The sequence below is a fragment of the Zophobas morio genome, unplaced genomic scaffold (genome assembly GCF_036711695.1).
Source record: "Zophobas morio isolate AGI-343-1 ecotype UQ-CSIRO unplaced genomic scaffold, CSIRO_AGI_Zmor_V1 ptg000028l, whole genome shotgun sequence".
Lineage (NCBI taxonomy): Eukaryota > Metazoa > Arthropoda > Insecta > Coleoptera > Tenebrionidae > Zophobas > Zophobas morio.
This window is the reverse complement of record NW_026972133.1, coordinates 576,501-589,328: the sequence shown is the minus strand read 5'-3', so window position 1 is coordinate 589,328 and position 12,828 is coordinate 576,501. Positions and strand designations below refer to the sequence as shown.

The 12,828-nt window shown below is 38.4% G+C and overlaps 1 protein-coding gene across 2 annotated transcripts; it reads left to right on the top strand.

Annotated features, from left to right (window-relative positions):
* Positions 1-10: 10 nt before the first annotated feature.
* On the top strand, positions 11-12,828 carry LOC135136971 (uncharacterized). Of its 2 annotated transcripts, XM_064066482.1 has the most exons (9): positions 11-99; positions 445-524; positions 574-691; positions 738-879; positions 928-1,146; positions 1,195-1,615; positions 1,658-1,897; positions 10,877-11,967; positions 12,106-12,826. In XM_064066482.1, exons 2-9 carry the CDS (start codon positions 462-464, stop codon positions 12,614-12,616), a joined length of 2,805 nt encoding a protein of 934 aa, XP_063922552.1. In that variant the 5' UTR covers positions 11-99; positions 445-461; the 3' UTR covers positions 12,617-12,826. The 2 variants fall into 2 exon arrangements, with proteins under 2 accessions (XP_063922552.1, XP_063922551.1); XM_064066481.1 differs by having other exon boundaries at positions 10,877-12,828.

Here is a 12,828-nt window from a genome sequence, read left to right as displayed (position 1 = left end):
ACAAAATGACAGATGACAGTGATCTGTCACTCGAGTGAAATGTGTGGCTGTTTATTTATAATTGTAAATTAGAATAATAAACTCAGAACCTCGAATAGCGTGAGTAATGATCGCCCCAATTACGTATTAGTCAAGTGTGCATTGTCACCCTAGTCGGGCTTCAGCGCCCCCACGACCCCCCAATGACCCATAAAACTGAACGTGGGCATTTCCTGTTCAAACCTATAAAAAAATCTTCATTGAGGGGCTTGTGGTTGAGCTAAACTTGTTGCGCTTTTATATTTTTGGCCGCGTTCCAGAATTATCTTCAAAGCGGAGCGTATGCCAAGAATGCGACAGTACTCAAAAAATATTTTTCATCCGCGCCATGGCCAGTCTCGCTCACTTTTATCGCGCTGCTTAAAATCCATAAATAATTTTATTACCGATTCATTACCGCTTTAGGTACATATGCGACCGAAATGGCCACTGAACCTCTGGTAGTCCAGGCCGTTTTCGCCTTCAAGGGCTCCAATAACGACGAGGTGAGATTATAAAGAATCGTCGTCACACGACGCTGATTTGTGCTTTTAGTTGTGTTTCAAGAAGGGGGATGTGATCACGGTGACGCAGAAGGACGACGGGTGGTGGGAGGGCACCCTGAACGGGAAAACGGGGTGGTTCCCCAGCAACTACGTCAAGGAGTGCAAAGGTGCGTGTACCGACTCGAGTTCGCGCTCATTCATGATTGTTTCCAGACGCCCCGAAACCGGTGATTTTGCAGCAAAACCAGTACAAGAGCGTCGTTCTAAAAGACCTGATTGACTCGGAAAAAGCGCACGTTACGGAACTGGAGAGCTTAGTCACGAATTTTTTACAGCCGCTAGAGAAGAGTTCGATGTAATCAATCCAACTATTTATAACTCGAATAACGACAGGTGCTTGCAGATTGACCATCGATGAATACAAACAATTAACGGGGAATATCACCGAAGTTCTTGACACACATCAGCAGCTACTCAAGTTGATGGAAACAGAGCAGGTGAAGCCGAGTCTCGAGCAGAGAATGGGGCGCCTGTTTTTATCGTGGGCCCCCAGAATTAAAAGCGTGAATCAAGCCTATTGTGCCTTACATCCGAAAGCTGTCTGCATTTTGGATCAATACAAGTATGACTATAATTGTTGTTTGATTTTAAAAACAAAACGTCGTTGTAGAGAAGAACTTGCCAAGTATATGGAGTCTAGGGGGGCTGCCAGTCCCGGAATCCTCGTCTTGACGGTCCTGCTAGGTAAACCGTTCCGTCGCCTGGAAAAATATTCCGGGATGCTTCAAGAACTAGAGCGGCATGTGGAAGAGTGCCACCCCGACAGGGGCGACACTCAGCGCTCCGTCGCCGTGTACAAAGAAATAGCAACCACTTGTTTGGCCACCCGCCGACAAAAAGAACTCGAATTGCAAGTCCTAACGGGACCTGTGAGGGGCTGGGAAGGCCCCCCGCTTATTTCTCTAGGTGACATTATCTATATGGGTTCGGTGGCCGTGGGGCCGCAGCACCACGACAGATACTTCGTTCTCTTCCCCACGACGCTCCTAATCTTGTCAGTGAGCCACCGCCTCAGCGCTTTTATCTACGAGGTTAGTTATGACTTACCAGTACAACAAGTAACCAAAGTTTAGGGCAAACTACCCCTGTCGGGGCTCGTGGTCACCAGACTCGACGACAGCGACCACTACAAGAACGCGTTCGAAATCAGCGCCCCCATGATCGAAAAGAAGGTAGCGGTGTGTCAAAGCAAAAACGAGGCCAACCACTGGGTTGACTTATTGAGGAAACACATGCCGAAAAGTGGGGGCAACAGCAGCAACCAGAAGGTGTCACCGTCGCAGGCGCAGTTCGTCCCGCAGCCGCCACCTCATGTAAGTGTTACAAAAATAAGTGTTTGAGGTTAGGTCACCTTAAGTGACCAATCACGGGTTGTCAAAGCCTTCTAGTTTTCGTTGTTTATTTCAGTATCTTGATTTCGGCTACGTGGTCAGGCGTACCAACAAAGCCAAATTAATTTGTTTTTCGAATAAAATATTGTGATTTTTTGGCAACGAAAATGTTTATTAACACCATTAGGTCAAAACTGCGTTCCGCTGGTTTTATTTATATTGTACTAGTGGAATTGTATTAAGGGGGAACGCTAGACGAGAGACAAGTTTGAATTGGGCGCCATTTGTTGCCTTAAACGCAACCAGCAATTCTTCTTTAAATTTACCTGACGCGCTTTTGACATATTAATTTTAATATTCGAGGTAATTATTATATTATTCAAACACAATTTAGACACTGTAGAGCAAACAAGGCTTATCAAGCCCGTCTATTAGTTTATTCGCCTAATAAATGTATTATTAATACCGTTTTGAAATTACACCAAAATTGAAAAATCGAAAACTTAATAATTGAAAAATTGAAACATTTTAAATGAAAAAAATCGGTAAACCGAACAATTGAAAAATCTGTAAATCGAGAAATTGAACAATCTAAAAATTAAACAATTTAAAAATCGAAACATCAAGGAAACAAAAAATTAACGGAACATCTAGAACTTAAAATTTGAAAAATTAAAATACCTATCGAAAAATTGAAAAACCGAGAAATCGAAACATCAAAAAATGGAAAAATTGAAGAACCGAAACATTGCAAAATCGCAGAACTGAAAAATGGAAGGAAAATTGGAAAATCGAAAAAGTGAAAAAATTCAAAACTGAAATCTTGAAAAACTGAAAAATGGAAAGAAAATTGAAGAATCGGAAAAGTGAAAAAATACAAAACTGAAACATTGAAAAATCCAGAAATCGAAACATTGAAAAATCACAATTGAAGAAAGAATTGAAAAATCAAGAAATAGAGAAATGGGATAATCAAAAAATCAGTTAATCACAAAATTTAGAAACGTCAAAAATTGAAAACTGAAAAATAAAAAAAATTAAAAATCGTAAAAGTGAAATATCGTGAAGTTAATAAATTAAAAAACTGAAAATTTTTGAAAAAAAAAACGTGTCAAAAACTAAAATTCAAAAAATCGAGAAATTGAACAATCAAAAAATCAAAACATTGAAATCCCAGTAAGTTGATAAATAGGGAAATTTAGAAAACAAAAATTTTAAAAATCCAAGAATTGAGCAACAAAAAAAATCTAAGCCTGAAAACTCAGAAAATTGAATGATCGAGACCAAAAAATCTAAAATTTAAAATTTCGACAAATTGAAAAATCATGGAACTGAAAAATCGAAAAGTCGAGATAGTGAGAAATCTAAAAACCTAAAACTTTAAAAACTGAAAAATTAGAATATCGAAAAATTTAAAAACCGAGAAAACACAATGTCAAAAATTTGAAAAATTGAAGAAACGAAATATTGCAAAATTCCAAAGCTAAATATTGAAAGACCTAAAAATGGAAGGAAAATTAAAGAATCGAAACAGTGAAAAAAACCCATACTGAAACATTGAAAATTTGAGAAATGGAAAAATGGGAAAATCAAAAAAATTGGTCTCAAGAGTTTAGACAGTACTTCCCTCGCTATCGGAAACGTGGCGACTGCATGCCTATTATGTTTTTTTTTCACATTAGATTTCAAACCATTCGGTTTTGTAGTTCCTGATTAAATCAATAAAAGAAATTTTCGCATTCATTAAATTTTTTGAGTCATCCTGTATATGCATACCCAAAAAATATGAATGGAATGATAAATTACAAGAAGAGACTCATCATATTTTGTAAATTTTAAATAGGATTATACGGCAAACTTTTGAGCTGACGTCATCAATTTTTTGGAGGGGATAAGCAAATATATTTTGACCAAAAATTTATTATGCGCTTTGTAACCTTAAAACATTTGGAAAATTTCAAAGCATTGGGTTCTGTAGTTCCTGATTAAATCAATAAAATAAATTTACGCGTTCATTAATTTTTGGGGTCATCTTGTATATGCAAATCCAAAAAACATGAATGGAATGATAAATCACAAGAAGAGACTCATCATATTTTATACAATTTAGATAGGATTTATTCAGCAAAATTTTGAGATGACGTCATCAATTTTTTAGAGGGGATAAGTAAATATATTGTGATTAAAACGGTCCTGGTTTAATAACAAAAAAATATTGTTCGTCTATAAAACAAGCTCGTCTTAAACAAAGTATTCGTAAAAAAATATGTCGTAAAAAAATTTACGTATGCTGGTCCCGACTGCGATTATGGTTTAAATATTTTTTAGAAAATCTTATCATGGTTGTAGAAACATTTGTGACAGCCAAAGAGGTTTTTTTTGAGAAAATTATTTCTGAATTTAGACCAAATTGAAATAGACACTAGACAACAGGCACATTTGGGCAAAAGAAAGAGAAATGAGGGTTACGGCTTCAAATTTTGGACGTAGGGGAAAAGTGCCTAAAATGATCCCCTCAGGTCAAATGATCCCCATCAATTGCAAGAAAATTTGTGGCTCCATCTACCAAACATAACTGTCATTTGATTAAGCGCTCTGTAATTAGTACCTTCTGAAAGTTTGATGGCGTTCTGTGTATTCTGCACAGTTTTGTGCCAAAATATGTAAAATAAGCACCTCTGGTCTAAGGTAAGATATATTTTAAAAGTCCATTACTTCCATTTGAAAGGTCTTATAGCGGTGGTAGTTGTTTTGACAGAATTAGATACATTTCAGTCGTAGGTTAGTTATGATCTTTTTACCGCATGTAAAAATTGAAGGTTAGTTTACAATTTTTGAATGCGGATATGCTACCTAAGGCGAAATGATTCCTTTTTCTTGAGGCAAAATGATCCCGGATCATTGGGTAGGGCTAGTACCTGCCAAGATAAGACTGATTTTTGCAAATCATATACCGTCTAAGACAAGAGAGGGTGGGTGGGCGGGGCTAGTACCTGCTAAGATAAGACTGATTTTTGCAGATAACATATCCTCTAACCCCGCCCACCTACTCTTTATTTTCTTTGAGGGAATACCATTTGCCAATATCAGTTTTATCTTAGCAAGTACTAACCCCACCCACCCGCCCGTTATTTTCTTAGAATGTATGTTATTTGCCAATATCAGCCTTATCTTGCCAAGCACTAGCTCGGCCCATCCGCCCTTTATCTTGTTAGAGGGCTAGTACCTAATAAGATAAGACTGATTTTCGCAAATGACATATCCTCCAAGAAAAGAGAGGGTGGGTGGGCGGGGCTACTACCTGCTAAGATAAGACTGATTTTTGCAGATGACATATCCTCTAACCCCGCCCACCCACACTTTAGTTTCTTCGAGGGAATACCATTTGCCAATACCAGTTTTATCTTAGCAGTTACTAGCCCCACCCACCTACTACCTGCTAAAATAAAACTGATTTTCGCAAATGAAATACCCTCTAAGAGAGGAGAGGGAGGGTGGGTGGAGCTAGTACCTCTTAAGACGGGGAAATTTAAATAATTTAAAAGAATTTTAGGGATTTTCGTGTTCTATTTTTGGGAAATTCTCAGTCTTAAGAGGTACTAATCCCAGTCACCCGCCGTCACTTTTCTTAAAGGGTATCTCATTTGCCAAAATCAGTTTTATATTAGCAAGTATTAGCCCCACCCACCCACCCTCTCTTTTCTTAGAAGGTATATCATTTGCCAAATTCAGTTTTATCTTAGCAGTTAGTAGACCCGCCCACCCGCCCTCTCTTTTCTTAAAGGCTATATCATTTGCCAAATTCAGTCTTATCTTAGCACTTACTAACCCCACCCACCCACCCTCTTTTTTCTTAGAGTGTATGTCATTTGCCAAATTCAGTTTTATCTTAGCAGTCACTAGTCCCACCCACCCTCTCTTTGCTTAGAGGGTATATCATTTCCCAAATTCAGTCTTATCCTAGCAGTTACTAGCCCCACCCACCCACCCTCTCTTTTCTTAGAGGGTATATCATTTGCCAAATTCAGTTTTATCTTAGCAGGTAGTAGGCCCGCCCACCCGCCCTCTCTTTTCTTGGAGGGTATCCCATTTGGCAAAATTAGTCTTATCTTAGCACGTACTGATGACTAAAATATTGTCTCAAACTCTTCCAGAAATTATACACCCCGTATTTTCGGTGCTTTTCAAACTTTTTTTGTTTATTTTTTTTTTAAGAATTTATTTTTTTGTTAAGTTTTGAAATAAAATATTTACCAGTTATGTCAAGATTTGATTTTTCTTGTTGATGCTGTCCCCTTATGGTCAAAATTCAAAGGGATCATTATGCCCATGCCGAGGGATCATTTCACCAATGGGGATGCCTAAAATGATCCTTTTGTAAGGTCCTGGAAAAATGTTAATAACTTTTTTTTATGATTATCGAATCACCAATTGGCTTATACTGTTATAATGAATTGCCAGAATGCATTAAAATATTAGAGTATTCATCTTTTAAAAATATTATCAAAGAAATTCTTCTTAAAAGTGCATTCTATTCTATTGATGAATTTAGGCTTAAAATACGTAATGAAACTTTTAGTTAACATACATATTTTATTTATTGCTTTATAATGTTATTTTGTTTATTACACTAATTGTATGTAAAATTATTCTGGACGTTTGTAAACTTTTTTTTAAGTAATAACAATAAAGCTTCTATCTATCTATCTATCTATCTATCTATCTATCTCTCTATCTATCTATCTATCTATCTATCTATCTATCTATCTATCTATCTACCTAGATAAATCAATGTTCTTACAAATAATGCTACAGTTTTACATGAATAATAATAATTTGTATTTTTTAAAGAATTTTTCCCTTAGGGGGATCATTTTAGGCACCTTTCCCCTATTTACAAACTTAGACCGACTACAGCAATAGCTAAAACTGTGGAGTCTCTGTTTTACAGTACATTTAGAGGTAATACTCATACATACTATGGACAGCAAAGTGAGGAAAAAGCTGTCAAGTGTTTTGAAATAAATAAAAATATAAAAACTGAACGATGTGGCTTGTTTATTTCAAAACAATTTCCTTACTTGGCTGCTAGTCCAGACAGGGTTCTAGAGGACAGGAGTGCATTAGTCGAAATTAAATGCCCTTCAAAATCGCAAGATTTGTCTCCCTAAGAAGCGGTTAGAAAAAAAATAATCAAATTTTGTACATTGACAGACAGAGAATTGAAACTAAAAAAAAATCATGATTACTACTTTCAAGTCCAGGGACAAATGCTTGTTACGGGTATTTCACAAGTTTATTTTGTTGTATGGACACCCAAAGGAATAAATATAGAAAAAATTTATAAAGACGAAGAAATATATGTAAAAAGATGGCAGATAAACTTGGCAGATTTTACTTTGGCGCATTATTGCCCGAAATAATTGATTCAAGAAGAAAGAGGAACCTGCCTTTGTGAGAGATTTTTTTAAAATAAATAAAATTTGTTTCTATTTTTTTATGTAGTTTAATAATTTATTAGAAGTACATTTTTCATCACCAAGACTTGCATATTTTTACTATAAATATGTTTTGAACATGATCTCTCGGCAAATGAAAACATATACGAGCACTTTTTTCGAGTAAACAATGAAGGGAGAAGTTACTGGGCGTAGGGCTTTTTTAAAACACCTCCTTTCTGGGATAAGTAGTAGATACACTTAGCTACTTATACGTGTTAAACAAAAGCTGTATTTTATATATTTTTTATTATTATTATAAATATGTTTATTAGTTTTATTAATGAACAAAGCAAAATATATATTAACAATAATATTACAATGATTTTTTAGTAATCATGTGTATTGAATTCAGGATCCTGAGTGGAGTAAAAATATTATAGTTCCCCAGTTTTAATTCGGTTTTATAATAGTACCTCATTGCGTAAAAGTTAATTTCCTTAACGATAGATTACTACGGCCGGTCCTGGCGGCTTGTTATAAAACTGAGTTCCTTGCCATAAATTAGAAAAATCAGCCGAGAACTCTAACAATCAGCTTATGGTAGAGCAGGCAATAAGGGTTTTACCTGGAAAGCCGCTTCCGTAAATTTTAATGGCGCTCCTATCGGCAAAGTACTGAACTAACTGCTCAAATTCTGTCGAATTGATACCCATTTTTTTCAATAATTGTTAGTTTTTGTTAAAACTCTGCTAACCAATAGATCATTAATTTTCCTCTGATATTTTTGTTAAAATTATTCGACGTATTTTGCATTAATTTGTGGTATATTTTGATTTTAATAAACACATTATTATTTAAACAAATCGTACCACTAACAAACATTTAATGACTCTGCGCCCTGTAAAAAGTGATGTTTTATCCATGTGCGAATTTTCAAGCGATTCTATGATGGTTATGACTTAAAAAACTTGAAAAGAAAACATACAATGGTGCTTTTTTTACGATATTTCTCAGCCATATTTTTTTAGTTGATTGAACTGGTCTCTGCGCTCTAGAGTATTAATATCATTTTTTCATAGAAAAAACCAAAAAAATTGGTCTAAAGAGTTTAGACAGTACTTCCCTCGCTGTCGGAAACTTGACGACTGCATGGCTATTGTGTTTTTTTCTCATTACATTTTTGTAGTGGGAATTTAAAAAAAATTGCGATGACGTCATCAACATTTTTGCAAGGACACGTATATCAGTTGGGATAGATGTAGTGTAATACTAAGAATAAAATTATTGTATACCCAAATTTTCGGGAAAATGAATTGGGTCGTTTTGAATATTGATTTTTTATAATCAATAAAATAACGAAACAATTTACTCGCGTATACGGCAACTGAAAATCGTTTATGTATAAACATTCTTAATTTAAGATGACAAGCGTAACAGCATACGTGAGAGTCGAACAGAAAAACTGTAAACAACACGACCATCGGTTTTATTGCTTCGACTTCCGCTTATTATACAAAACATTGGGTTTTATTTTAATTCTTGACGGTGAAATTCACAATTGGTTGATTATAAACATGTCTATTTCACATTCGCGGAACCAAGTGATCGCATAAAACAAATGCAGGTCTGTAATGTTAAAGTCGATGTAAATAAGCGATGCTACCCTTATGTTTCAACCGAGTTTTTCCTTTAACAAATTTTGTGTCTACCAAATTGGGTTGGTTGGGGTGTAATACTAATAATAAGTGTTGCCTTTAATTTAATCAATAAAATAAATTGACTTCATTAATTTTTTTGAACCACCTCTTAAGAAAATCTAAAAAATATGAATGGAATGATAAATCACAAGTACAAACTCATCATATCTTTTGCATTTTAGATAGGATTTATTCAGCAAAATTTAAGGGTGACGTCATCAATTTTTTTAGGAGGGATGAACAAATACATTTTGAACAAAAGTTTACCATGCTTATAATAACTTTAAAATATTCCCAAGATTTCAAAGCATTCGGTTTTGTAATTCCTGATTAAATCGATAAAATAAATTCACGCCTTCATTAATTTTTTTGAGTCACCCTGCATATGCAAATCCAAAAATATGAATGGAATGATAAATCACAAGTACAAACTCATCATATTTTGTACATTTTAGATACGATTTATTCGGCAAATTTTCGAGCTGACGTCATCAAGTTTTTGGAGGGGATAAGCAAATATATTTTGACTAAACATTTATTATGCTCTTTATAACCTTAACACATCTGCAAGATGTCAGAGCATTCCGTTTTGTAGTTCCTGATTAAATCAATAAAATATATTTACGCATTCATTAATTTTTTTGAGGCACTCTGTATATGCAAATCCAAAAAATATGAATGGCGTGATAAATGACAAGTACAGACTCATCATATTTTGTACATTTTAGATATGATTTATTCGGCAAACTTTCGAGCTGACGTCATCAAGTTTTTGGAGGGGATAAGCAAATATATTTTGACTAAACATTTATTATGCTCTTTATGACCTTAAAACATCTGCAAGATTTCAGAGCATTCGGTTTTGTAGTTCCTGATTAAATCAATAAAATATATTTACGCATTCATTAATTTTTTTTGAGTCACCCTGTATATGCAAATCCAAAAAATATGAATGGAGTGATATATCACAAGCACAGACGCATCATATTTTGTACATTTTAGATAGGATTTATTTGGCAAACTTTTGAGCTGACGTCATCAAGTTTTTGGAGGGGATAACCAAATATATTTTGACTAAAGATTTATGATGCTCTTTAGAGCCTTAAAACATCTGCAACATTTCAAAACATTCGGGTTAGCAGATTCAAAATTAAATTGCAAAATGTTGTTTTATAATTTTGATTTTTTTTCCAAAAATCTGGACGTTTCGGGTAAAAACTGAATTCGGAGTCGTAAACTACATGTGTAGGACTATGTTATTTTATACAATTTAAGACCTATTTACTATGTACAATTTTGAAGTGACGTCATCGCATTAGTGGTGGGGATGATTAGACAAATTTTGGTTAGCGTTTTACCATCTACATGATATTCCTAATATAAGTACAAAATTTCACAACAATCGGTCCAGTACTTTCGGAGATTATCTGTCTAATAAAAATCCGGGACGGCAGACGGACAGACGGACGGACAGACGGACAGACGGACGGACAGACGGACGGACAGACAGACGGACAGACAGACGGAAATGGGAGACCTATTTCTTCGTCTTCTAGGGGTCATGAAAGATCGAGAAAACGTAAAAGCAGAGAGTCGGCCGACGGACTCGATTACAATACTTCCTTTGCTTACGCTCGGGAAGTAAAAATGTTATACCTCGTCTAGCGAGTCCCCTTAATAAACCTTGATTTAATAGTTGCTGCAGCGCCATCTGTCAAAAGTAGCAACTTGTCAATTTTGTGTGATGACTAGGTACAGCGGCCATTTTGTGCCACGTCGAGGTCATTTGTGTCAAAAACTCATTTTGTTGTGTTTTCACCCAGCTCAACCCCCGCGGTTACTCTAACCGAACCTCGGTCCTCACTTACCAAAAGTCGCTCGAGTACGTGGCGACTTACCCGCCTGAGACGTACCCCCCGTGCGCCCCCTTCGCGTCCTTGACGAGGTACTTCTCCAAGTGCATCAAGGACAGATCGATCAATCGCAAGCTCCTCAAGCAGCTGCTCTACCCCGAGTACTTGAACCGGATGAACTTGGCCATAGTCAGAATCCGCCACCACAAGACCGAATGCGTTATAATTCCGAGGAGTAGCCAATGTAGGATCAGTGTGATCAACTGTGATAGTGATTCGGACTCGGATAGTGATCACGGCCGAATCAAAAGACAAAACGCGATCGTGGAGTCGGGTTCTTCGGATAGCAGCGGAAGCAGCTCGAGTAATCCGTTCGGGTACATCCGGTACTACAACCCGCAGACGGCGGAGGAAGTCCAGACGAAGTATGAGAGTTTCATTGATTACGGTGAGGTGGGTAGGACGAAGGTGGCCGAAGAGGAGCCGAAGAAGAAGAGTGTGGTGATGACGTCCACGGCGAAGTTGGAGTTGTTGCAGAAGCAGGCGTCGGAGAACTCGGATGCGAGTTCTTGTATTACGAAGAGGCCGTTCGGAGCGTGTGAGGATCTGGTGAATTTGGATGGAAGTTTGGTGAGGGAGGACTTGAAGAAGTACGTCCCGTTGGAGAGGCAGTCGTGCCCGACTAAGTTAGTCGGGAACAAGTTTAGTGCTAGTAGCCTGACCACGATTTATATCCCGGCTTGGTCGAACAGTGATACCAACTTGACTCGGCGGCCGAGGATCGACGAACGCGACGAAGACAGTAGTACCACTACACACTCCAGCAGCTTGGAACTGCCTCTAAACACTCTACCTCTTCCGGATAAAATGGTGGCCGAGCTTTTGTACAACTACGATAGTGACGATGCGAGCGAAACCACTTCGGCTAAAACCGTGATCAAACCCCCGAGCATGTTCGCCACCCCCGAATTCCAGAAAAGCAGTATTACTCGCCGACGTTCCAGCATCCAGATCAACCCGCAGGACCTCAAGCACGTCCAGCGAGCCAACGCCGTGCGCAGGTGGGTCAGTCCACCCCAAAGCGGCAAAAGAAAAATTCCTTGCCTCAGATTTCGCCCCAATTTCGGAAAATTTGACTTTTGCCGAAGTTGGGGCGAAGCCCGAGCCTCGCGATCTTTCGCTTATCGTTTCGGCCTCAGGTGCGTCAGCTCGAAGTACCTCAGGATGTCGCCGTCGTACTGCCGCGGCTGCGTGGAGTGCCACAGCCCGCGTTCGTCCGACTCGGGCATGGCGGGCAGCTGCACCCTGAACTCGCCCAACTCGGTCCAGGACATCCCCAACCGGGGCATCACCCTGTCCGAGATCGAGGCCCGCGACTTCGAGTCCCAGTGCCCGTGCACCTCCCCGTTCGGCTCGACGCCGCGGACGTCGCAGCCGTCGGTCTCCGGCAACAGCCTCCGCACCTCGGTGACGTCGAGCCTCGAACTGTGCCCACAAATGCATTCCAGGACGGCGGACGACGGGGGCGTGGTCAAGTCCAGGTCGACGGGCTGCCTGTTCGTCGAGGAGGAGGAGGAGGAGGAGGAGGAGGAGGTGCCGATGTACAAGTCGGGCCTGTACGCCCATTGGTGGCTGAAGGCGAAAATTCCGGGAGAGGTCGTTAGAGGGATTTATGAGGACACGAGGGGACATGCAGGCAAGGGCGTGTGATTGCTTGTTCAGTTTTTTTTAGTTTGAGTTTGCTAAAAAGCTAACGAGCTTGTGTGTGGCCCTTGTCTGCATTAACGGCGACTAACGGGGAGGGGAGGTTAGAGTAACGGCGTGACGTCACGAGTGACACTGAGCTTGCGTTTATGGCGAATTTTATTGGTGGAATTGAGTCCGCTAACCTCTGAAATTCGTTGGGGAACGAGCGCCATCTT

Coding starts and splice junctions, on each gene's coding strand:
- LOC135136971 (XM_064066481.1), top strand. CDS start 462: ATGGCCACTGAACCTCTGGTAGTCCAGGCCGTTTTCGCCTTCAAGGGC. Junction 1,147..1,194: donor TGCATTTTGGATCAATACAA/GTATGACTATAA, acceptor ACGTCGTTGTAG/AGAAGAACTTGCCAAGTATA. Junction 1,616..1,657: donor TCAGCGCTTTTATCTACGAG/GTTAGTTATGAC, acceptor ACCAAAGTTTAG/GGCAAACTACCCCTGTCGGG.